The sequence below is a fragment of the Salvelinus sp. IW2-2015 genome, linkage group LG14 (genome assembly GCF_002910315.2).
Source record: "Salvelinus sp. IW2-2015 linkage group LG14, ASM291031v2, whole genome shotgun sequence".
Lineage (NCBI taxonomy): Eukaryota > Metazoa > Chordata > Actinopteri > Salmoniformes > Salmonidae > Salvelinus > Salvelinus sp. IW2-2015.
The window spans coordinates 13,195,279-13,220,827 of NC_036854.1; the positions used below are offsets into that span (position 1 = coordinate 13,195,279).

The window sequence follows — 25,549 nt, forward strand, 5'->3', positions numbered from 1 at the left end:
TTTCCACAAAAATTGTCTTGACATCTTAATTCCTAGTAAAAATTGCCACTGGCTTTAGGCTCGGTTCCGTGTCGGTCAGTCTTTTTAGATCCGATTCACAACTTTTTTTAAGAATGTTTGATCCTACAATGAGTTGTCTCAAATATAAGTCTACTAGTAGAGATTTTTTTTCCACCCCCCACAGCTTTTATGATTCTTTCATACACATTTGGTCATCCCAAGGATCTGTGTGTGGCTAGCGCTGTTGCTCTCCTTGAAAAATAAAGTTCAGGTCATTCAATCAAACGACGCTTCGCGATGTTCGTCGTTCATAACCGGTTTTTTTCATGTGGTCAGAAGGTAAGGGGTGAAGAGTTTACATCTAGACACATCTCAATCTGAGTGGTGAACTCTATTACACATCAGACAGGTTTTAGGCAAAGATTCGCCTCCCAAAGTTTTTAATCGGTTGGTTTTAACTTACTTGATGTGGTTGGGACAAATCAGAACGTTTGTTCGTGCTTGTGGTTGTAGATCCACCACGTTTCCACAGAGCTTCCCCACTAACTCCCAAAGGAGTTGCCGTTCCTACGAAGCGCGTGGAAGTTTGGCCCTTTCTGGGTCCTGGCCGTGACAGCAGCTTGGGGGGTGGAATAGTACAAGGTATAAATCTGTGAGTCAGAGGCTCGTTTTTTTCATTGTATGGTGTGTATTCTGAAGCTGTCTTTACCTTGCCTATGGTGCTTCACTCCCTGTAAGCTCTTCTGACCACTATATCCGCACACACCACGAAGCTTTTCAAGAGTGTCGGTATCGGATGCCCACAAAGATTTCTAATCTAAGAGAGAGGATTATTTGAGTACAGGTCTAGGTTAGGAGGCGACTTCGGATTCTCTAGGGCGTTTTAATGATAAACGTTTCGTGTTACCCCATGATCGCTCGACTTGTGTGCCTACTCCATATATCTCTTTATGACTGTTGTTTTGGTCCTTTTAAGGGCTCAGGGATAATTTCTTTGCAGTTTTTGTCGCCCACATCTTGATGTGGAGATCAAGTATGGTTATACGGCCCAAAAGCTGTCCCTGCTATGAATACAGGTTGTATTGCGTCAGTTTGGAACGACCCATTTCGCGACCAAGCTTTAAATTCTGACCTGATGTTGCCTTTGGTTCTTTGAAGTCGAATGTTGTCGCTTCAAGTATCAATAGATCCACAGATCCAATCTTTCTTCCTCAATGGTATGGCCCAGCTATTATTTATGGTTAGTTCTTGAAGAGGTTTATGGCAATCCAGTATGATCCTGCAGAACGCTCTCCGCAGCATTTTATGCTTTCTGTTTTTTGTCTATTTCTCTCGAGAAATTGTTTTTCTGTTTGGTTTATATTTTTTTTTTTATTTACTTTTCAATCATTGTTTTTTTTTTGCGTTTTTTTTTTTAGTATTATTTTTTTATTTAAATAGCGCGTGAAACCCCTACAACATGATGCTGCCTCACCCTCCGTTGCCTCCAACGGCGCGGTTCTTGGTGGGATATTTGGTTCCATGGTTGTCTGGCGGGAATTAGAAATATAAGACAAAGAAACACCTACAAAAAAGCAGCACACCCCCCACACTATTTCCTAGCCCCAAACGGTAAATTCACCTTTTAACCATATAGACTAGGGTCATTATGGGCCAACAGTCTGAAGTTCGTAAGTTTATGTTCTATATATCAGACTTCGAGATTAGGGACATTTTCCATAAGAGTTAGATACGCACCTGTCCCATGGTCACAAAATTTGCAGTTGCAAACCGTATAGTATGTCTGGCTTTTTCTTATGGGCCGGTTTATTGGAGCAGTCGGTTGCTCCTTGCCTGAACGGGCCTTTCAGCGTTAGCATTGTTTCTATTATAGGACTTTCGGTGTGACGAACGTTCTTACTGTGGATTATAGACACGTTTTCTACACTGTACGCTGTTTCCTATCACATTTCTGCCTTCCCACGAACTGGGATTTCGCGTTTTGCTGTGCTTCGCGTCCTTGGAGATTGGAGGATTATTGTGCAATTGCGTGTTCTTGCGCACCCACAAAGTCTGGTTAATGGTAGCAGCTACGTCGTATTCTAGGAGACAGAACACGTTCTCCTCTTTCCTGAGACGGGGGAATGCGGTCAGCAGGTTATGAATATAAAGGCTCGTCCGTGAAAGACATACCCTGTACAGCCCTGGTTCCCATGTAGTGTTATATACTTGTGTAACTATTGTTTGTATCAGGGTGTATTGAACGTCTGACACCTTTCAGGCGTGTTTTGGAAATTGCTGTCCACCCCAAAAAGGTAGGATGGAAACAAGATTCGTTTAGTGAATGAAGTGTTTTCTTGACCTCGTCGGGATCCCTTTGTCACACAATTTCTTTCTGATCCATTCCCTGGCTTACAAACAAATAAATCGGTCTTGCCTGTCTGAATTTCTTGATTTCCCATCGCTCTTGATTTGCTCAGATGCAAAGAATGGGCACTGAGTTTCAAAAGAGTTCTAGGCCTTCTGCAAAATACATCCACAGGCTGTACTACCTCCCATATTGGGATCTCAAATTGATAGTCAATAGATCCTCATAAATCAGAAGCTTTCTAAAGCGTGACATAATTTTGCTTGGAATTTCGCCAAGCTGTTTAAAGGCACAAGTCAAATACTACGGTGTATGTAAACTTGCTGTCACATCCCTACTGGAATTTTGCCAGGATACAGATGAAATAATATGCTGTAAACAATTGCTTGGGAAATATTATTTGTGTCTGTGCACCAAAGTACAGTATATGTGTCCTCAACGCCGGACCTTGCCAAAACTATTAGTTTTTAGTTAACAAGAAATTCCTGGTTGAGTATGGTATCGTTGGAAAACAGCAGCGAGTGTTTAAATGACTCCAACCTCATAACGTCTGGTCAACTTCGACTGTTCAACTGTATCGCCCACTGGTCGCCCTTCCACTTTTACGTCTCTTACTACTCTCGTGTCATGTGTTGCGCGCTGGGTGTTGTTTGTTCTTTTGTAGAGACTTCTGCTGAATGTGAGTGCGGTCTGATGCCTCATCCAATCTAATTTCTCTATTTGTGTGGCCTGTGCCAAAAAAATAAAAAAAAAAAAAAATAAGATTAATTGAAACGATGTAAACTCTAGATCAAAACCAACACATATCAAATCTTATGTATCCTTTTCTTATTTCGTGTTCTTTACGGAGGTCGTACTTGTCAGGAATATAGGGTAGCTCTCCTCGTGTCCTTTGCACGAGAAAAGAGTCAGGCGCCGCCGTTCTGACTGTTGTTAGCAACCGGTGGAATGATGAGTGCCGGTATCATCAGCGCAAATCACTGGTTTGACGGCTGCTGTCTTGAGAGACATTTCCATCATCTACCACTGCTTAGCTTTTTACTGTGTCTAATTGCTGTTGTACTCATGCATGATAGCTCATTGGTCTTAAGTTCGTGTCCGGATATGCGGTAAGACGTGTGCAGCCAACGGCCAAGTATGAGGTTGAAGGAGCCTGATGGTCATAGAATCCCTCATGGATCTATCCAATCTGAGGTGTGGAGGCTAAAGCCGACAGGACGGCTACGCTAACCGACAACACTCTCGTAGGTTGAGGACACACACATCTGGAATCTCCGTTGTAGTCAATTAAATCCTAATACTTCGGTCAACTGCTACTAGAGACATCTATGTGTTTGTTGTGGTGCTGCCTAGAGAAACATAACAATAACGCTGTCACGCTCTGTCTGTCGGACACCTTATCTCTACGCCTTGTGAGCCAGCCACAGCTCTATTCTCCTCACTGAGCTGTACTGGTCCCCTCATCAATAATACAGACAGACCACTGAGCTGTACTGGGTCCCCTCATCAATAATACAGACAGACCACTGAGCTGTACTGGGTCCCCTCATCAATAATACAGACAGACCACTGAGCTGTACTGGGTCCCCTCATCAATGATACAGACCACTGAGCTGTACTGGGTCCCCTCATCAATCATACAGACCACTGAGCTGTACTGGGTCCCCTCATCAATGATACAGACCACTGAGCTGTACTGGTCCCCTCATCAATGATACAGACCACTAAGCTGTACTGGGTCCCCTCATCAATAATACAGACCACTGAGCTGTACTGGGTCCCCTCATCAATATATCAGACAGACCACTGAGCTGTACTGGGTCCCCTCATCAATGATACAGACCACTGAGCTGTACTGGGTCCCTTCATCAATAATACAACAGACCACTGAGCTGTACTGGGTCCCCTCATCAATAGACAGACCACTGAGCTGTACTGGGTCCCCTCTACAATGATACAGACCACTGAGCTGTACTGGGTCTCCCTCATCAATAATACAGACCACTAAGCTGTACTGGGTCCCCTCATCAATCATACAACTGGGTCCCCTCATCAATCATACAGACCACTGAGCTGTACTGGGTCCCCTCATCAATATACAGACCACTGAGCTGTACTGGGTCCCCTCCACAATAATAAACAGACCACTGAGCTGTACTGGGTCCCCTCATCAATAATACAGACCACTGAGCTGTACTGGGTCCCCTCATCAATAATACAGAACACTGACTGTACTGGGTCCCTCATCAATAATACAGACAGACTACCTAGGCGTACTGGGTCCCCTCATTCAATATACAGAACACTAACTGCTGTACTGGCCCCTCATCAATAATACAGACAGACCACTGAGCTTTACTGGGTCCCCTCATCAATATACAGACATCCACTGAGCTGTACTGGTCCTCATCAATAATACACGACCACTGAGATGTACTGGATCCCCTCATCAATGATAACAGACACTGAGCTGTACTGGGTTCCCTCATCAAATAATACAGACAGACACTGAGCTGTACTGGGTCCCCTCATCAATAATACAAATCACTGAGATGTACTGGGTACCCTCATCAATAATACAGACAGACCACTGAGCTGTACTGGGTCCCCTCATCAATCATACAGACCCACTGAGCTGTACTGGGTCCCCTCATCAATATATCAGACAGACCACTGAGCTGTACTGGGTCCCCTCATCAATTAATCAGACAGACCACTGAGCTGTTACTGGGTCCCCTCATCAATAATACAGACTCCACTGAGCTGTACTGGGTCCCCTCATCAATGATACAGACTGCTGTGAGGCTGTACTGGGTCCCCTCATCAATGATACAGACCGCTGAGCTGTACTGGTCCCACTCATCAATAATACAGACAGACCACTGAGCTGTACTGAGTCCCCTGATCAATCATACAGACACTGAGCTGTACTGGTCCCCTCATCAATGATACAGACGTGAGCTGTACTGGTCCCCTCATCAATGATACAGACCGCTGAGCTGTACTGGTGCCCCTCATCAATGATACAGACCACTGAGCTGTACTGGGTCCCCTTCATCAATCGATACAGACCACTGAGCTGTACTGGGTCCCCTGATCAATCATACAGACCACTGAGCTGTACTGGTCCCCTTATCAATCATAACAGACCACTGAGCTGTACTGGGTCCCCTCATCAATGATACAGACCACTGAGCTGTACTGGGTCCCCTCATCAATGATACAGACCACTGAGCTTACTGGGTCCCCTCATCAATAATACAGACAGACCACTGAGCTGTACTGGGTCCCTCATCAATAATAAACAGCACAGACCACTGAGCTGTACTGGTCCCCTCATCAATAATACAGACCACTGAGCTGTACTGGGTCCCTCATCAATAATACAGACCACTGAGCTGTACTGGGTCCTCTCATCATAATCATACAGGACATTGATGAGGGGACCCAGTACAGCTCAGTGGTCTGTCTGTATTATTGATGAGGGGACCCAGTACAGCTCAGTGAGGAGAATAGAGCTGTGGCTGGCTCACAAGGCGTAGAGATAAGGTGTCCGACAGACAGAGCGTGACAGCGTTATGATGTTATGTTTCTCTAGGCAGCACCACAACAAACACATAGATGTCTCTAGTAGCAGTTGACCGAAGTATTAGGATTTAATTGACTACAACGGAGATTCCAGATGTGTGTGTCTCACCTGCCGTCCTGCTGCTCCCCTCGGATCATGGGTTTGACCATGCCTCTCTCACTGCCGTTGGCTGAACGCTCCATATCCAGCTTACCTGAGCTCTGCAATGACACAGCAATACACAGTATGATGGAATGTTCTGCAGCCCAACAATGATGCTGATGGCACTATCATCCCTCTAACACACACCCACCCACCAACACACCCACCGCAATCACATAAAAACACACGAGTAGTACAGACTAAAGTGGAAGGGCGACCAGGGGCATACAGTTGAAGTCGGAAGTTGACAGACTTAGGTTGGAGTCATTAAAACTCGTTTTTCAACCACTCCACAAATTTCTTGTTAACAAACTATAGTTTTGGCAAGTCGGTTAGGACATATACTGTACTTTGTGCAAGACACAAATAATTTTCCCAGCAATTGTTTACAGACATATTATTTCACTGTATCACAATTCCAGTYGGTCAGAAGTTTACATACACCAAGTTGACTGTGCCTTTAAACAGCTTGGAAAATTCCAGAAAATTATGTCACTGCTTTAGAAGCTTCTGATAGGCTAATTGACATCATTTGAGTCAATTGGAGGTGTACCTGTGGATGTATTTCAAGGCCTACCTTCAAACTCAGTGCCTCTTTGCTTGACATCATGGGAAAATCAAAAGAAATCAGCCAAGACCTCAGAAAGAAATTGTTGACCTCCACAAGTCTGGTTCATCCTTGGGAGCAATTTCCAAACACCTGAAAGTATCACGTTCATCTGTACAAACAATAGTACACAAGTATAAACACCATGGGACCACGCAGCCTTCATACCGCTCAGGAAGGAGACGTGTTCTGTCTCCTAGAAATGAACGTACTTTGGTGCGAAAAGTGCAAATCAATCTCAGAACAACAGCAAAGGACCTTGTGAAGATGCTGAAGGAAACAGGTACAAAAGTGTCTATATCCACAGTAAAACGAGTCCTATATCGACATAACCTGAAAGGCCGTTCAGCAAGGAAGAAGCCACTGCTCCAAAACCGCCATAAAAAAGCCAGACTACGGTTTGCAACTGCACATGGGGACAAAGATDGTACTTCTTGGAAAAATGTCCTCTCGTCCGATGAAACAAAAATAGAACTGTTTGGCCATAATGACCATTGTTATGTTTGGAGGAAAAAGGYGGGGGCTTGCAATCCGAAGAACACCATCCACCCCCGTGGAGCACGGGGGTGGCAGCATCATGTTGTGGGGGCGCTTTACTGCAGGAGCGACTGGTGCACTTCACAAAATATATGGCATCATGAGGAAGAAAAATTATGTGGATATATTGAAGCAACATCTCAAGACATCAGTCAGAAATTTAAAGCTTGGTCGCAAATGGGTCTTCCAAATTGACAATGACCCCAAGCATACTTCCAAAGTTGTGGCAAAATGGCTTAAGGACAACAAAGTCAAGATATTGGAGTGGCCATCACAAAGCCCTGACCTCAATCCTATAGAACATTTGTGGGCAGAACTGAAAAYGTGTGTGCGAGCAAGGAGGCCTACAAACCTGACTCAGTTACACCAGCTCTGTCAGGAGGAAAGGGCCAAAATTCACCCAACTTATTGTGGGAAGCTTGTGGAAGGCTACCCGAAACGTTTGACCCAAGTTAAACAATTTAAAGGCAATGCTACCAAATACTAATTGAGTGTATGTAAACTTCTGACCCACTGGGAATGTGATGAAAGAAATAAAAGCTGTGGGGGGAAAAAATCTCTACTATTATTCTGACATTTCACATTCTTAAAATAAAGTTGTGATCCTAACTGACCTAAGACAGGGAATTTTTACTAGGATTAAGTGTCAAGAATTGTGAAAAACTGGGTTGAAATGTATTTGGCTAACGTGTATGTAAACTTCCGACTTCAACTGTATGGACACACATTGATACAGAGGACCAGGGTAGTTAATGTACCTTGCTGGCGGGGAGGGCCGTCCCACTGTGAATGTCCCCTTGCAGGTCAAAGGTAGTCTCAGAAACACTCCTGCGTGAAAGGTGGACAGAGAGAGAATGAGAGGGAGAAAGTGACAGAGAAAGAGGGAGCGAGGGACGGAAAGGGAGACAGAGGAATGGACAGGGGGAGAGGGACGGACAGGAGAGGGGGACAGAGACGGACGGACAGACGGAGGGGAGAGGGACAGAGACGGACGGGGGGGAGAGGGACAGAGACGGACAGAGACGGATGGACGGGGGGGAAAGGGACAGAGACGGACGGACAGGGTGGAGAGGGACAGAGACAGGTGGGGGGGAAGACGGATGGACGGACAGAGACACGGACGGGGGTACAGGGACACGGACGGGGAGAGGGAGAAAGAGGAACAGAGAGCGTCAAGATCAGGAACAGAACTCCCACTAGGCGGGAGGAACTTTCATTACTGGGAACAAATGACATGAGTTGATATAAACATGCACAGACACACAGTCTCAAATACAGCCACATGCTGTACGTACACACACACTCTGCCATCGTAGGACTGGGACAATCAACAGAATGACAGAAATTCCCTTTCATTGGCCTTATCACTGCAAATGAATGACTAGAACACGTTTATCTAAATATACCCTTGCACTACATTTGAATTAAATCCAGCTAACCACATTAGTGGTGACATGCAATGACAGGCCGGGAGCCACACTGTGTGGCTGTGTGAGAGAGCTGTCTGTTCTTAAGAAAAGGCCTTACAATTTCCCATGCTGCCCCATGATGAAACATAGCCATATTGTCTGCCCTGAGGGAAACGTGACAGTAGCCCTCACTGAAAGCTGTGTAATTGACCATAGGGCACTGATACAGGATAACTGTGTAACTACTTATTCAGTCAAAAGCCTTTTCAATCACAAACGTTCATACATCATGCAAACCACACAGTCTGTTTGAACTACGTTGGTGTCATTTGATTTCCGTTAGTGTTCAAAGCAATGGAATTATTGGATGCAAGCATGAGGTCCCATTGCAAACACACGTGGCCCAATGTACAACAAGCAAGAAATCCACCAGAACCATCAGAACTGTCACAAAAGCTGAAGTCCTCCCATCAATTCTCGTTGCCACAATTACTCCCACTCTCTCGTTCCCTCTCTCCTCTCCCACCCAGACGTAATCCTCTCCAGCATCAGGCCACAGCATTAACGGCGGATTAAGGCTTCCAGCTACATCCACAACCGTAAATTCATTCAGCCAGCCCGTCATTCAGTCCAAATGTTACACATAAAGTTAACGTGGCTGGTTAAATTAACGTGGCTGGTTAAATTAACATCATGGGGATTCTGTCATTTGACTAAAAGCCCAGATATACACCGACTTAATGACCCTCTAATTACTGTACAGCTAAAACCACATCTAATTCAACAACACGCCACAGCCAGTCTCCGCTCGCCAAATGCACTCTAGAAGCCTAATGACTGATAACACGCTAATGTGGTCAATATTTTTTTGACGAGTCCTCATACAACTACTGTCAGTGAGGGGCTAGAAAGTCCTTCTCCAGTCATCTACCACAGTGTACAAGCCTCTGTGCTGGAGACCTACGCAGCTCAAGTCCACTTAAATCGACACATTCTCCTCCTCTGTGGGAAGGAGCCGAGATCCCAGGCCCTTTACCTTCCATTCTTACCATACAAGCCTCTACTCTCACTCACCAGGCAGTGAAGGACCCACTGGAGCTGTCCCCTTCCTGTACCCGCTGTGCTGGTCTCGCTCTCTGGGTGGAGTAGGGTGCATAGTGAGCACGGAGGCTGCATCAGTGATCGGTGTGGGTGTATATATATATATGTTTGTGTGTCAGGCTCCTGGTCATCCCTCCCTCTTCAATGACAAGGCACTTCAGGCCACACCCCAGCCAGATTAGAGAGTCCTTACAACAGCTCTGATGTACCAGTCCCTCGCCTGCAATAACCCCACCCGTTAACCTTTTGCACTCTTTTCTCCTTCTTGGACTTTCTCTCCCTCTCTTCTCCCTTCCCTTCCTTTAATACACTCTCCCTGTCTCCTCTCTCTTCAGCTCCCTCTCTTCTCCCTTCCCTTCCTCTAATACACTCTCCCTGCCTCCTCCTCCCTCTTCAGCTCCCTCTCTTCTCCCTTCCCTTCCTCTAATACACTCTCCCTGCCTCCTCTCTCTTCAGCTCCCTCTCTTCTCCCTTCCCTTCCTCTAATACACTCTCCCTGCCTCCTCCTCTCTCTTCAGCTCCCTCTCTTTCCGCTTCTCTCTGCAGAGTTAAATTAGAACTAGAGTTGCTGCGTTCAGATGGCTCCTCCCCCTCATGTCCATGTGGCATCTGTTTCCACGGCAGCGATGTGGTCATGAGGAAGAAAAATTATGTGGATATATTGAAGCAACATCTCAAGACATCAGTCAAATTTAAAGCGTGGTCGCAAATGGGTCTTCCAAATTGACAATGACCCCAAGCATACTTCCAAAGTTGTGGCAAAATGGCTTAAGGACAACAAAGTCAAGGTATTGGAGTGGCATCACAAAGCCCTGACCTCAATCCTATAGAACATTTGTGGGTTCCAGATGCTCCTCCCCCTCATGTCCATGTGGCATCTGTTTCCACGGCAGCGATGTGGTCAACTACAGGCCTCAAGTCACATCCCACCCCCAGGGAATCTCTCCTCTCTCACACGACCTTGAGAAGGGTCAGAAACTAGAGGTCGATTGATTATGATTTTTCACGCCGATACCGATACAGATTATTGGAGGACCAAAAAAAGCCGATACTGATTAATCGGACGATTTTTTTAATTTTATTGTAATAATGACAATTACAACAATACTGAATGAACACTTATTTTAACTTAATATAATACATCAATAACATCAATTTAGCCTCAAATAATGAAACATGTTCAACTTGTTTAAATAATGCAAAAACAAAGTGTTGGAGAAGAAAGTAAAAGTGCAATATGTGCCATGTAAGAAAGCTAACGTTTAAGTTCCTTGCTCAGAACATGAGAACATATGAAAGCTGGTGGTTCTTTTTAACATGAGTCTTCAATATTCCCAGGTAAGAAGTTTTAGGTTCTGCCTCCCGGGTGGCGCAGTGGTCTAGGGCACTGCATCGCAGTGCTAGCTGCGCCACCAGAGTCTCTGGGTTCGCGCCCAGGCTCTGTCGCAGCCGGCCGCGACCGGGAGGTCCGTGGGGCGACGCACAATTGGCATAGCGTCGTCCGGGTTAGGGAGGGTTTGGCCGGTAGGGATATCCTTGTCTCATCGCGCTCCAGCGACTCCTGTGGCGGGCCGGCGCAGTGCGCGCTAACCAAGGGGCCAGTACACATGGTTTCCTCCGACACATTGGTGCGGCTGGCTTCCGGGTTGGAGGCGCACTGTGTAAAGAACAGTGCGGCTTGGTTGGTTGTGCTTCGGAGGACGAATGGCTTTCGACCTTCGTCTCCCCGAGCCCGTACGGGAGTTGTAGCGATGAGACAAGTTAGTAGTTACTAGCGATTGGATACCACGAAATTTGGGGAGAATTAAAAAAAAAAAAATAAATAAATAAAATAAAAATACGTTTAGGTTGTATTATTATAGGAATTATAGGACTATTTCTCCTACACGATTTGTATTTCATATACCATTTGACTATTGGATGTTCTTATAGGCACTTTAGTATTGCCAGTGTAACAGTATAGCTTCCATCCCTCTCTTCGCCGCTACCTGGGCTCGAACCAGGAACACATCGCAACAGCCACCCTCGAAGCAGCGTTTGCATTCGCATAACAGGCGGGCTCCTCGTGAGGCAGGTTGTTAGAGCGTTGGACTAGTTAACCGTAAGGTTGCAAGATTGAATCCCTGAGCTGACAAGGTAAAAATCTGTCGTTCTGCCCCTGAACAAGGCAGTTAACCCACCGTTCCTAGGCCTTCATTGAAAATAAGAATGTGTTCTTAACTGACTTGCCTAGTTAAATAAGGGTGATAAAAAATAAAAAAAATATAAAAGACTAAATCGGCATCCAAAATGACCAATTTTCGATTATTATGAAGACTTGAAATCGGCCCTAATTAAATCGGCCATTCCGATTAATCGGTCGACCTCTAGTCAGAACCCTGGATATGGAATTCAGCAGAACTGACTTCTCTGATGCAGACAGAGAAGTCACAGAGAGCAGTAAAGCCACAGCGAGAGAAGTTATACAGTGTGGTTAGGATACCTGACAGGATATAGGCTCTGATCAAAGCTTCAACTATCAGAGGAAATCCCATGCACCAAGGTGTACTGAGGCACAGAGTCTGGACCTGAATGACTAGCAGGAAGGCCATGGCTGGGTTACAAGATGTCTACATTCCAAATGGCACTATTCCCTTCATAGTGCATTCGTTGTGACGAACGCACGACGCACTAAAAATACGAGATATAGGAAAGACAACACAACTTACACACTACTACTCATATCCACATTCATATATCCAGTTAAATTAGATCGTTAAGAAGAGGAGCGGTGCTTGATCATGTGTTTTAACTCGTTTTTTTGTCTAGTAACCTCTGGTGGCAGAGCATTCCACCATGACATGGCTCTATACATAACTGAGGGAAGCATTCAATCTGTTTTTGTTTGGGTACCGTGAAGAAACCCACAGTTGCGTGTCTGGTGGGGTATGCATGTCAGACTCTGAAGTGTACGCAAATAGATTATACAAGTGGTTAGGCATTTTCAACACACACGTTTTTAAAAAGACTAGGAGAGAGAACAGTACATTTCTCGTCAATCATTAAATAACGATCACACCGGCGTTGATGTTATTTCTGTGTGTGCAGTTAAGGCCAATGCGTGCAGCTTTGCTTGAGCCAGCTGCAGCTTTGCTTTGAGCCAGCTGCAGCTTTGCTTTGAGCCAGCTGCACTTGCTTTGAGCCAGCTGCAGCTTTGCTTTGAGCCAGCTGCAGCTTTGCTAGGTCGTTCTTTGCTGCACCTGACGATATTACCTGACAGTAATCAAGATGAGACCAGCGCCTGAACAATTAGTACAGTTGGTCCGTGTCAAAAACACAGAACATATGTTTATAACAGACATACCCCCTCCCCATCTTCACAACAACTTGGTCAATATCACTTGACCATGATAACTGACTATCCAATGTTATTCCTGGAAGTTCAACTTCTTCAACGGTCACACCTTTAATGCACAACTCCAGGTTGAGGTCTAAGAGAACGCTTTGAACCAAATACAATGATTTGTGATGCTTTTGCAATGCTAGTGAAAAATAAGTGCACTATATAGGGAACAGGCTTCCGTTTAGGCTGCACCTGATGTCCTCTCTGCTGTCTGGCACGTGTAAATAGGAAGCGGTTTGGTGTGTTCAGAGGACTGAGATGAGCCACCTTTGTGCTCCTCTGTCACCCAGCTGAGAGACACATCCTGAGTCTGATGACACTGGTTTCAGCAGGTCACTGCTTCCTGTCCCTGGGCCTATTCATTCAAAGCCATTCCTGCTATCACCACTGGGATGAGAGACCTAGCCTCCAAGTGTGTGTGTGTCTGTATGTGTGTGGGTATGCCCACCTGTGTCAACAGCCGTCACTCCACCTACCCTGACTTGTGCCTTCCTCTAATCATCGGTCCGGGCCCTCCCTTGCCCATGCTGTGGTCGTAGCTGGGGTCCACAAACTTGAAGACGTGGGAGGCTCCGAACTGCAGTGTGGCTCCGCTTCGCAGCACGGTGGTCTCTGTGACACACTGGCCGTCCACGTAGGTCTCAGCCTCCAGACTGTGTGGCGTCACTGTCACCAGACCCTCTGTGTGCATCAGTTTGCAGTGGTGGGGCAGGATACCTGGACCAAACAGCTGGAGACAAAATACACTCAGTATCACAACACCCTTGAACTCAGCTAACTTATAGTCCAGTCTAGGCTAGTAACTTACAGCTAGCTCAATGTAGCACGTGATCACACACACACACACACACACACAAAGAGCAGGTCCTTACCTGGATGGAGCCGTCGTCTGTCGTGTCTGAGCCCACCTCAGTGACACTGTGCTGCAGACGGTAGAGCTTCGGTTTGTCCCTGGAGTCGGAGCCGTCTATGGTGGAGACCAGGAGATAGTCAATACACACAATATGGAGAGACACACACACACACTCACTACACACAGAGACACAGGGACACAAACACGCACTACAGAGCACAGCAGGAGACACACACTACAGTGCGGGGATTTGAGTCGTACACCTCACACACAATACATACACGAGGGGAAAGAGACAGACAAAACCATGTATTCCTAACAACTACCAGTAGACCAGATCAGTTGTGTATTTTGATTAGTAAACCACATATTTTAGTAAAAGCAAGCAGGAACTTAGTTAACATGTATTCGTCTTCTGAAAATGTTGTTAGTTGTGAAAATCCTCATTTGCAAAAAAGCACTTGCTATTGTTAAGCCAAACAATATTGGTCATGGGCCTTAAACGTGGCTTGGTGCAGAGGAGCTGACTTAATGTGGCTAGCCTTCACACAACCCCGCCCTAGACAGTGAGGCCCTCCTCTGATTGGCTGAATCATGGCGCAAAAAGGAATTCAGGAAAGTAGCATTCAGTTGCTCATAGACACTGATCTCAGGTCTGTTTTGTGCCGTTTCCCCGTAATAGTTATGGTCAGCATTTTGGGGGTGGAGAAGCTGATCCTAGATCTGTGTCAAAGGGCAACTTTTGAGAGTGGGTAGAAGTTGAACCTAACCACTGATACGATCAGATCGGTTTCCATCACTATAACGGTCKAAAATAGAATTCTCAATCTTCAGGGTAATCTGATCCTAGATCTGTAGTTAAGGGCAACTTCTACCACAAGCCAGCTTGTTTCCAGAGAAACACAGCAGTAGATGGGTCTGGTGATGAGTGGAGGAGAGGCATGTGTGGTGGGTAGGCAGGTTTACCTTCCAGGTGCTGATACGTGTAGTAGCCATAGTGATTCCCCCTCCCTAGGTGAGCAGACATGCAGAGGAGGCGGCCGCAGTAGGGACAGACAGAACAAACACCATGCCAGAGGAGGCCAGGAGAGAGGACACACACACACACAGAGCAGAGGGTGAAAATGTTGCAGCAAGGAGAAAATGCAGCGCCATTCTTTGCCTCACACGCACACCCCAGAGTCCACACACACACCCCCCAGAGTCCGCACACACACCCCCCAGAGTCCGCACACACACCCCCCAGAGTCCACACACACACCCCCCAGAGTCCACACACACACCCCCCAGAGTCCACACACACACCCCCAGAGTCCACACACACACCCCGCACACATACTTGTGCGAACATGCAGGGAAATAGTCCAAACACACACACACTTCAGACTTCCACACACAGCTTTCCCCCAAACACTCAACACACACCTTGAATCCCTCATGCGGAAAGAAGAAAACCCTAGCCTGGGAGACATGCTCTTTTGTTGCAATGCACTCAAACGGATCTCAAACCTTCAAACCAAATCACTTAGATACCGGAATAACTATTAACTACTAAATAAATATCTGACGGGGTTAAGATGGTTCTGAGACAGGGTTAGTTAGCTGTTTGGGTGATAGGTTGGTCAGGGGAGCATGGAGGGCAACAAACAGCTGTTAGGGCAAGCCCAGCAGTGAGGACTCGCCAAGTTACTGGACACAACATCTATCTGAGGACTAGCTAACTTAGACCTGATGTATTCTCTTGGTGGCGTGGGAGGGGGTACAATAAACTGTGCAGGAGATGCTTCTAAGGCCCACTCACCTTGTACTCAGGGCATCAGGGAGTCTGGTCCATTCAGTATATTTCCTACACTGCCGCTAAAGGTGTGTGAATGTCAGTGCACAATCACACAGCCATTACACGGTTCTGTTGGCTATGTGAGTAGAACTAACTGGGCCTTCCTTACAGAATGTCTGTGCTCTCTTGTGTTCGGCGTCAGCTGGGAAAGTGTGTATCTTCAAGTGTGTGTCTACCTGTATCTCTGTGTGTGTGTGTGTGTGTGTGTGTGTGTGTGTGTGTGTGTGTGTGTGAGATGCACCTGGGCTGAGCTCAACCAGGTAAGGCAGTTTCTCTGGGGGTAGAGACCCATGCAGGGGCACGTCCATGCCCTTCCCCCTGGGGCCCTTGTCCTCTGGCTTGCGGCCCTTCTTTGGCACGTAGTCTGGAGGTCTCTTCTTCAGCTGGAACACTAGGGCTCCTGAAACAACACAAGGAGCTGCGTTGTGACCCAGAGCTACCAGGAGAGGGCAGTACAGACGGGGGACGTCAGATAAAAACACAACCCATACAGACAATGAACTAGTTTAAAACCTCAACAACCAAGTCGGTTAAAACTAGCTTTTGGTTGTTCTTGTAAAGTCAACTCCCTTTAGATCTGCACGTTTCATTGAGACCTTTGCGTCAACAGTACCTCTGTCGTTGGGCCAGTCTCTGAAGATCTGAAGAGGACACTCCGTATCGTCCAGGACCATCTCCTTCCCAGACTTGTCATCTGTGTGCTGCAGGACCACAAAACACAAAACACAACCGTAAAACCACCACACATTCAACTGGAAGAGTGACATATCAACATGCATCGACTTGTGACCACACAACCATGGCTTAAATATAGTGTGGTGTATATAGGGTGTACATAGGATGTGTTCCAAACCATTTGATTATTTTCCATTAGAACATAAGCCAATAGCTAGCTGCTCTCCCTTTTCCTTGGTATGTCTCCCTCCATGTCTCCTTCACACAGACATGACCTCTCACTCTATTCCTGTCCAACCCTCTCTCCCTCCTTCTCTCCCTAATAATGGTCTCTCCCTCACATCTCTGCTGTAGTAATGACTGACTCTCCAACAAGACGCTGGTGAGAAACATGCGCTGTCCATGTCTGGTCACAGCAGTTTGATGTTGTATATATTAACGACAGGTGTATAATTGAGAGGCGGATGGAAGGCTGGAGAGAGGGAGGGAGGGGGAACTGAATGTGATTGGCTGTGACTGGAGCTGTCAGGCGGCAGGGATAGGAGGCGTGTGGCGGCGAAGGTCAGCGCTTTAGCGTGGAGATGTCTGTCACATGGTGACAGGAGAGATTAGGCCAGCCATTCTGCTGCTACTCTGTCATCCCTTCCCGGGACTCCATACACACACACACACACACACACCTGCTGGCCTGGCACTTTGAAGAAAAGCAATTAAATTACAACCAAACCGAAGACTGTGTCAACAGTCCCTTTCCTGTTTTAATCTGACAGACGACTAGGAAGAGTATGGATGGCTGGATGAGACACAGAGTTGAATCAGGCGGGTTGGTGCTGGGTCGGAATGAAAGCTCTCCAGGACCACGGTTGGCTTCCAACGGGGGAGAGTAAGGTCTAGTTGTTCTTGGTAAGGGATGGGGTGCGGACTCTTACCCTGGCGATGCAGTACTCCCGGGGGTTCTCCTTCTCCAAGCCGTACTTCTCCAGGGCCTCCACCACAGCAAAGTCTGCCATGTCTGTAGTAGACAGCAGGATGGTCTTATAAGGGATGTTGGGCTTCAGACTGTCTGCATAGATCCTTAACGTCCCCCCTAAGAGACAGAAACAGGCGTTGGAGTAGCACACACACAGCACGTGACAAATTCATTTTATTGTGCCACATCTGTACTCAATATATTTTGTTTTCCTTTTGCAGAAATATTCCACATAGCAGCATACCTCACCATCAGCACTCTGTCACACACACTTTCTTTTCTCTCTCTATCAGACTACAGACTGGCTCGGAGTTAACAGACAGGGCTGTAGGTCTAGGACGCTTGCCCATTTCACACAGGGCTTTACTCCTCTGGACTGGGACTAGAGAGAGAGAGACTGAGGAGGAAGTGGGAAGGGGGTTTATGTCCATGTCAGATAGAGGGGTTTTTAGCTGGGAGTGAACCAGCAGAGAAGACCAGAGGGCTTATGGTTCAGGCCTCCAGATTACATAACATCTGAGGTCTGGATATCACTCAATAGGAGAAAGTCTGATAAGTTGATGCTGGATAGTAATTTTTATCATGCAGGAACTGCCGTTGTTCAAACAAACTTACAGAAGTAATCAAGGCGCTCTCATGTAGTGAATAAATGTAAAAGCCTTTCATGTATTACGGCTAGGCAGGGCAAAAATAAATAAAAACGTCTCGTTGCAGCTACAACAGCCTTCCTCAGGGTGACAAAGAATAGTGGTGGACAAACACGTTTATATCGCAACTCTCACAGGAAGTGACTCAATTCTTTACCATATGTAATTGATAAAGGAAACAAACTTGGGGGGGGGACACATTCAAGATACAAAGATGAACAAAAWAAACATGGGATAATGAGAATGCAACACCACAGAAATCATAAAAGGAAAAAACGATCTGTGTACAGGAGCTCACGTTAGCAAACGTTTGAACAGAGAAAAACATTTTTACCTAAAAAGAAAAATCACCCAATACTACCACCAACATCGATCGTAGACCAGCATCAAATTCTATTGGAAAATGCACATGAAGCTTTGGTATAAGCAACAGCCTTACAATACCATGGCAAGGTCAGCCTTCCAGAAGCAAGATGCCATTCCTAAACCTCGTTTTCAAACAAGTCCACCATTTTCCCAGTTAACAACAATGTTTTGCCTTAATGCCTTCACCCAAAAAAATGTCTCGCAATGTCGATAAACTACTTGAACACAGGAATAAGGTGTACAGAGGTAATCTCACTAAACAAGAAAATGAAGCCATTACATGGCTTTCTGAGAATGACAACGTTCACAGTGTGACAGATATTTTATGGGGGAGGGACAAATACACTGCTCAAAAAAATAAAGGGAACACTTAAACAACACAATGTAACTCCAAGTCAATCACACTTCTGTGAAATCAAACTGTCCACTTAGGAAGCAACACTGATTGACAATACATTTCACATGCTGTTGTGCAAATGGAATAGACAAAAGGTGGAAATTATAGGCAATTAGCAAGACACCCCCAATAAAGGAGTGGTTCTGCAGGTGGTGACCACAGACCACTTCTCAGTTCCTATGCTTCCTGGCTGATGTTTTGGTCACTTTTGAATGCTGGCGGTGCTTTCACTCTAGTGGTAGCATGAGACGGAGTCTACAACCCACACAAGTGGCTCAGGTAATGCAGCTCATCCAGGATGGCACATCAATGCGAGCTGTGGCAAGAAGGTTTGCTGTGTCTGTCAGCGTAGTGTCTCTTTACACCAATATTGTACAATGACGGTCTGGAGGCTTTTAAGCATCATCTCCAACTAAGGCCAGAGGAAAGTATGCCCCCTGCTGACTTTCTCCTTCAATTAACACATTTTCCTTTTATTTTATATTTTTTTACTTTAACCTTTATTTAACTAGGCAAGTCAGTTAACAACAAATTTGCTAAACAACATTTTCCTTTTCCAGGACCAGCTCTTCAGACAACAGAAGGGGACTGCTATGGGCGCTTGAGTCGCTCCAAACTATGCAAACTTATTTATGGGACTTTGGGAAGAGAAGTTTATTCTCTGTTCTGCTAACGATTTTATGTTACAAAATGGTATGGTAGATACATTTTTTTGTGTTCTCTGGAACCGAAAATGAATGGTTATAATTCCATAAATAGGTTAATTCCCTCAATGGGAATTTGAAACTGAGTTTAGAATACAGTCAAATAGAAATGTACTTTCTGGTGGCTCACTCCACACCAACATTTACAGGAAAAGTACGCGCCGCAATACTATGCTCAGGGCGGCCAGTTTTCACCCTGCTAGTCTGATTAAGAACATTCCCTTCAGACAATTTCAATTCAAAGGCTGCGCCGTATTTGTTGACAGGGAGGAAGATTGAGGGAAAAGCTGTGGAAATGCATTCTAGGTTTCAGCAACAGGGATGCAAAACTAGTGTTAAACAAGTCTCTCACCAAAGCTAAATCTCTGGAAAGAGAAAGACTTCTCAAAACACACCCACAGGCTTCAAACCCCCAAACTAAATCTACTCTCTGACCCGCCTCAGCGAAGAGGTAGCCGGGTTCAGGATATCATTCAACGCAATTGGAGTATCATTGAAAGTGACCATAAGTCGATGTGTTCTCTGAACCGGCAGCATTTTCCTACAGAAGGGCCCCTACCCTCAAGGATAAGTTGGTGCGCAGCGAACTCACCCGCGTAACTAAGCCAAGTTGGCTCCCCAAGCCCACAGGCAACTTCCCATGTGGTAACTGCAATCACATTGTAAAAACAAATCTGTTCAGGGACCTAGAATCTGTCAAGTGCAACACCACATGTGTTGATGTAGTGGCTGGAGTGCCCATGTGGGTGCTTTTACATAGGACGTACTAAGAGAAGGCTCAAGGACAGGGATCTTTAAACTGGATCTTTAGAATAAGGGCCACTGCATTGCCAGGTCTAAACGAGGAAATTAAGTATTCTCCATTCCTGTAAGAGATGTTGAATTTTTTTGTTCTTCATTTTGTTGTTCTCTATTCAGAAGTCTGCTAACATGAGCTCGTATACCGTTTGTTTTTTCCTTTAACGATATTACATTTCATTTGTGGTGTTGCACTCTCCTTATCCCATGTTTATTTTGTTCCTCTTTGTTTCTTGAATGTGTTTTTTCCCCTTTATCAATTACAAAGAATTGAGTCACMTCCTGTGAGAGTTGCGATATAAACATGTTTGTCCGCCACTATTCTTTGTCACCCTGAGYAAGGCTGTTGTAGCTGCGACAAGACGTTTTTTATTTATTTATTTWTTTATTTTTGCCCTGCCTAGCCGTAATACATTAAAGGCTTTTACATTTTTTCACTACATGAGAGTACCTTGATTACTTCTGTAAGTTTGCTTGCACAACGGCAGTTTACTATGCWGCATCAACTTCTGTTTGTTCCATAGTATTTCACCCAATGATCAAAGAGCACCTCATGGATTAACTATAAATCAAAAGAAGCCCTCCCCTCATGTGCCTCTAAGAAGCTAGTCTAATTAAAGAAGTGGCCAGAGGTAGAAAGTTGCCCCTAACCTCAGATCTAGGATCAGATTAAACTAGATTAAAAACAAATGTTTTTACTTCTTCTAAATAACACTTGAGATCAACGCATTTTTAAAACAGTTATGTCATAGCATCACCACTTGACCAAAACAGATTTGGGATACAGAGAAGGAGCTGCAAAAGAAAAACTACGGAGGGAGGAGATGAGAAGAAAAAAAAATCCTACGGACATTTTTAGTGGTCCCTCCCATGGTTGGCAGAGGGCTGTAAGCCATTGGGAACAAGATGTGAGGCCTGGCAGTGCCAGCCAGTGTGTGGTGTTCACTGAGGACATGGGCTAAAGCGGATTAGAGTGGCCCCCTGCTCTGTCTGGCCCAGGCCTTATGTAATTACAGTATGGAGACCGGGTGTTCTCCATTGGCAACAGATAGGACCGGGACCAGAGACAATGGCTTTGGACTGGCCGATAGGTATATCTCGCTCTCTCACACACACTAAAAACGGCTTAGCTATCACAGTGTCCTTTCAAATAAAAGTAACACATTCTAAATTGATAGATCCAGGAGTCCCAGGACCTTACCCGAGTCTGGCCTGCCGTCGCTGCTGCGGAACTCCTGCATCCTCTTCTCCAGTTTCTGCTGCCGCCTCCTCTTCATCACCACCTCGGGGTTAGAGATGGTCCTGGTGAAGCTGTTCTCCGGCATGTCCTTGTACACCTCTGCTGCCAGTCTGGAGTTCTCTCTGGAGGAGCAGGAGAAACAACACTCAGAAGTACTTCACTGCAAACCTACTCAAAGAAATATATTTACTTTACCATGCAGGTTACTTCTTCATACACTAGCAGTACTATATATATATATATATATATATATATATATATATATATATATATATATATATATATTAATATACCCATATATACACATATATACACATATATACATATATATAAATAAGCTACAAGTGACATTGCCCTCCTTACCCATCTTCTCTGTTCAGTGCTTGCTCATCTCCGTCCGCAATGTGAGCCTCCTTCTCTCTCTTCTTCTCCTTCTTCTTCTCTTTCTTGGACAGTGTCCGTTTGAAGTTCTGGATTACTCCCTCCTTCTCCCTCTCTGGCCCGTTGCTCTGCATCTTCTGTTCCGAGAGAGAACAAGAGAAAGCGAGAGAGACAGACAAGGGGAAAGGTTACGATAGGTGAGAGGGTGTGAGGTTTGTTACTAAGTGTTTTATTAAGGCAATCATTGGTATTAGGGGGCCCCAGAGGGGGACTGGCTGGGCTAGGGCCTTAGGACTCAGTGACCCTAGGCCTCCACACAGAGTTGGAACGGGGCCTACTTAACACCTAGAGCCTGAGGCCTAGGGGTCTGGGCACCACTCTACCAACTAGCCGAATAAAACCATCAGCTGACAGACAGAACAACAGGGTCAGAGTTCAATCAAAAGCCAAAATTTGAACTGAATTGGCCATAGAAAGCAGAGAGAGCGAGAGCCTTTTCAGAGGGGATCAGTTGGAGTCTAAATCCCCATAAAGCATTAGATGTGTTAAAGCCTTCTAGTGTTCCAGAACTGAACTGTCAAATAGCTGAGCAGGGGACTCTTCTGAGAAGACTGCATCTCTTCCACTCCCCAAAAGCACTCCTGATCTCCTATCACTCACTCAACACGCTCACACATTTCAGCCTAAAAGCCTTTTGGGGAGCCCTCTATGTACCTCTAGTAGCAGATGCTTTTAGGAGGCGAGGAGAGGTGCTGCCACTAAGAGGAGATAAATGTAGTTTAAGATCTGCTTCCCCTGTGATGACTGGAGTGATGAGTTAAAAGACCCTTTCAGACTGGGTAGGAGAATTGTGTGTGTGTTTAAAAGATCTTTACTGCTCCCCTGGGCAGAGGTGGTTGATTATCCTCACACTGGTCAGAGTGTAGCCACTCATCCCAAGAGATGAAACACACATAACTCATTCACATCTCACACACAAACGCCCCCCCACACACACTACAGCTTTTTATCCGAGGCCAGGGGGAGAAACACATTTGGCTGAGGAAATGGAAAGAGGTTCGGGGAGCTGAGGTACTCGAGGTCAAGTATAAAATAAAACCGTTGCATCTCTCTAGGGTGCTAAAGAGCACTAAAGAAATCTCGGAGCAGGAGGCACTTCATTGTATCAGAAGTCTCGGAGCAGGAGGCACTTCATTGTATCAGAAGTCTCGGAGCAGGAGGCACTTCATTGTATCAGAAGTCTCGGAGCGGAGGCACTTCATTGTATCAGAAGTCGGAGCAGGAGGCACTTCATTTTATAAGTCTCGGAGCAGGAGGCACTCATTGTATCAGAGCCAGAAGTCTCGGAGCAGGAGGCACTTCATTGTATCAGAGCCAGAAGTCTCGGAGCAGGAGGCACTTCATTGTATCAGAGCCAGAAGTCTCGGAGCAGGAGGCACTTCATTGTATCAGAGCCAGAAGTCTCGGAGCAGGAGCACTTCATTGTATCAGAGCCAGAAGTCTCGGAGCAGGAGGCACTTCATTGTATCAGAAGTCTCGGAGCAGGAGGCACGTCATTGTATCAGAGCCAGAAGTCTCGGAGCAGGAGGCACTTCATTGTATCAGAGCCAGAAGTCTGAGAAGGAGGCACTTCATTGTATCAGAGCCAGAAGTCTCGGAGCAGGAGGCACTTCATTGTATCAGAGCCAGAAGTCTCGGAGAAGGAGGCACTTCATTGTATCAGAGCCAGAAGTCTCAGAGCAGGAGGCACTTCATTGTATCAGAGCCAGAAGTCTGAGAAGGAGGCACTTCATTGTATCAGAGCCAGGATGCACATCAACACATTGAGCAGTCAGTTCCTTTAATCCTCTAATGAAATATAGACTAACAAGATCATAGCAGTGGATTTGATGGTTGGGTATTTAGTTACAGTTCTGCAGAGCAATCTGATAGTGTTATCATAGCAAAGGTCCTGCTGTGCAGCAGTTTTGAGTCATTTCACTGATGGCCACATCTAAGAATAGAATAGGTCCCTTGTTATTTTCCAATGATGTAACGCACATTCCCAGGAATCCCCAAATCACAACATATAGCCCAGTACTTGCTTGATGTCTAGCAGAAGCATACTGGAAGCCAGGCTTGCCTAAGACGCTCTGCTCCTTGCTGCTGCTGCTGTTGTCGTCACTCACCTTGGGGATGATGTCGTTCTCATTCTTGAGGACGAAGCGTCCCTCGCGGTCGTCTTTGTTCCAGTTGAGCTGCACCACCAGTGGCTTCTCATCCAGGTCCAGCTTCCGTTCTTCTGCCAGAGAGGGGGAGTCTACCACTTAACACACTGCTTTACACCCTGTTAACCCACACCAGTTAACCCACACCCAGCCAGCTTAGTGAGCTCTGGGCTATATACTCTAATTTAACATAAATAAACATTAGAATAAGCTTAGGATAAAGCATTAATGAATGACATAGGCAAATGTGGTAGGACTGCGGAGATTTTAAATATTACTATATAAAAGCAGGCCTAAATGAACTTTTCACCACTGTGCGAGAAGAAAAGCACAACTGTACAGTACACACTCTTCCTCTCTCAATATGAAGACATATCAAAGCCTGGACTGAGGGCTGCTGATCTCAAGGTCACATTAAGCACCATGGGAGCTGGACCCTGCTCTCCTGGCTTCTCTGTGGCGCAGGCTAACAGTCTTTGTCTTGTGACCCCAACAGAGTGGCTAACTCAAAGCAGATTGTCAAAACCACATATCCAAACAAATAAGCAACCTGATGTTGAATGTTAGCAGTCTAATGCTAGGTGTGATCGACCATAATACCCGTTCAATACCCTTGGTCTACTTACTAAACAACCCACCGCAACACACACACCCATCCTTCCACTCACCCCCGCTGACGTGGACCTCGTAGAGGGAGTATTTTGGCGAGGAGAGCATCCTCATGTCGGGCCGGAACTTCTCGGCCAGCGTCTCGATGACGTCCTGAGTGGTGGCCGTGGAGGACACGCGGATGCACTTGGTGGCAAAGTTCCCCGCCACGCGGTCCTGGAAGTAGAAACGCATCACGCCGTGGAACTCCAAGTCCTGAAAGAGAGGAAAGATGAGAGGTCATTCGTTTCCTTCACAGCTGAAGGGCCAAGTTTGGCTTCTTCCTTCCTCTCTCACACTTTCATAACAAACACTTCATGCTACACCAACACTGAGCGTCTTGAAAAATCACATTTATCCCCCGGAGTAAAAATATATATTATTTTGTTGAACGCAGCCTTATTTTGACAACAGTAACCTCATAACCAACCTGCAGCTGATATTTGAGCGAGGAGATATTTCTGGGACATGATAAGAAGTAATGGAAAGAGGAGAGGACGGTAGTCGGGGGATAGCTGCTCCTGTTTCTAACTCACCACGGAGAGAGAAGGATAAAAGGAAAGAGATGGAGAGGGAAGAGAGAGAGAAGACGCTGGAGGAACCTGCTCTCCTTATTTGTCTGTACAATAGAGAAGCAGGCGCTCTGTAGCTACAATGATTGAGCAATATGAGCTTAGCCAGGATGTGTATCCAGACATGGAATCACTGGTCAC

At 45.9% G+C, this 25,549-nt stretch overlaps 1 protein-coding gene across 13 annotated transcripts in view; it reads right to left on the reverse strand.

Moving 5' to 3' along the window:
• The window catches only part of afdna (afadin, adherens junction formation factor a), a 133,992-nt gene that overhangs the window by 46,515 nt on the left and 61,928 nt on the right, over positions 1-25,549 (reverse strand). For 5 of the 13 annotated variants that reach the window (XM_024000588.2, XM_024000581.3, XM_024000587.3 and 2 more), the window contains exons 2-13: positions 24,857-25,052; positions 24,150-24,262; positions 21,964-22,118; positions 21,562-21,722; positions 17,408-17,565; positions 16,417-16,504; positions 16,045-16,203; positions 14,933-14,977; positions 13,986-14,080; positions 13,590-13,843; positions 7,980-8,049; positions 6,045-6,136 (exon numbers count right to left, since the gene is read on the reverse strand). In XM_024000588.2, coding sequence (XP_023856356.1) covers positions 6,045-6,136; positions 7,980-8,049; positions 13,590-13,843; positions 13,986-14,080; positions 14,933-14,977; positions 16,045-16,203; positions 16,417-16,504; positions 17,408-17,565; positions 21,562-21,722; positions 21,964-22,118; positions 24,150-24,262; positions 24,857-25,052 — 1,586 coding nt within the window. The remainder of the gene's footprint in view (positions 1-6,044; positions 6,137-7,979; positions 8,050-13,589; positions 13,844-13,985; positions 14,081-14,932; positions 14,978-16,044; positions 16,204-16,416; positions 16,505-17,407; positions 17,566-21,561; positions 21,723-21,963; positions 22,119-24,149; positions 24,263-24,856; positions 25,053-25,549) is intronic. The other 8 variants (XM_024000589.3, XM_024000590.2, XM_024000580.2 and 5 more) reach the window with 3 other exon arrangements.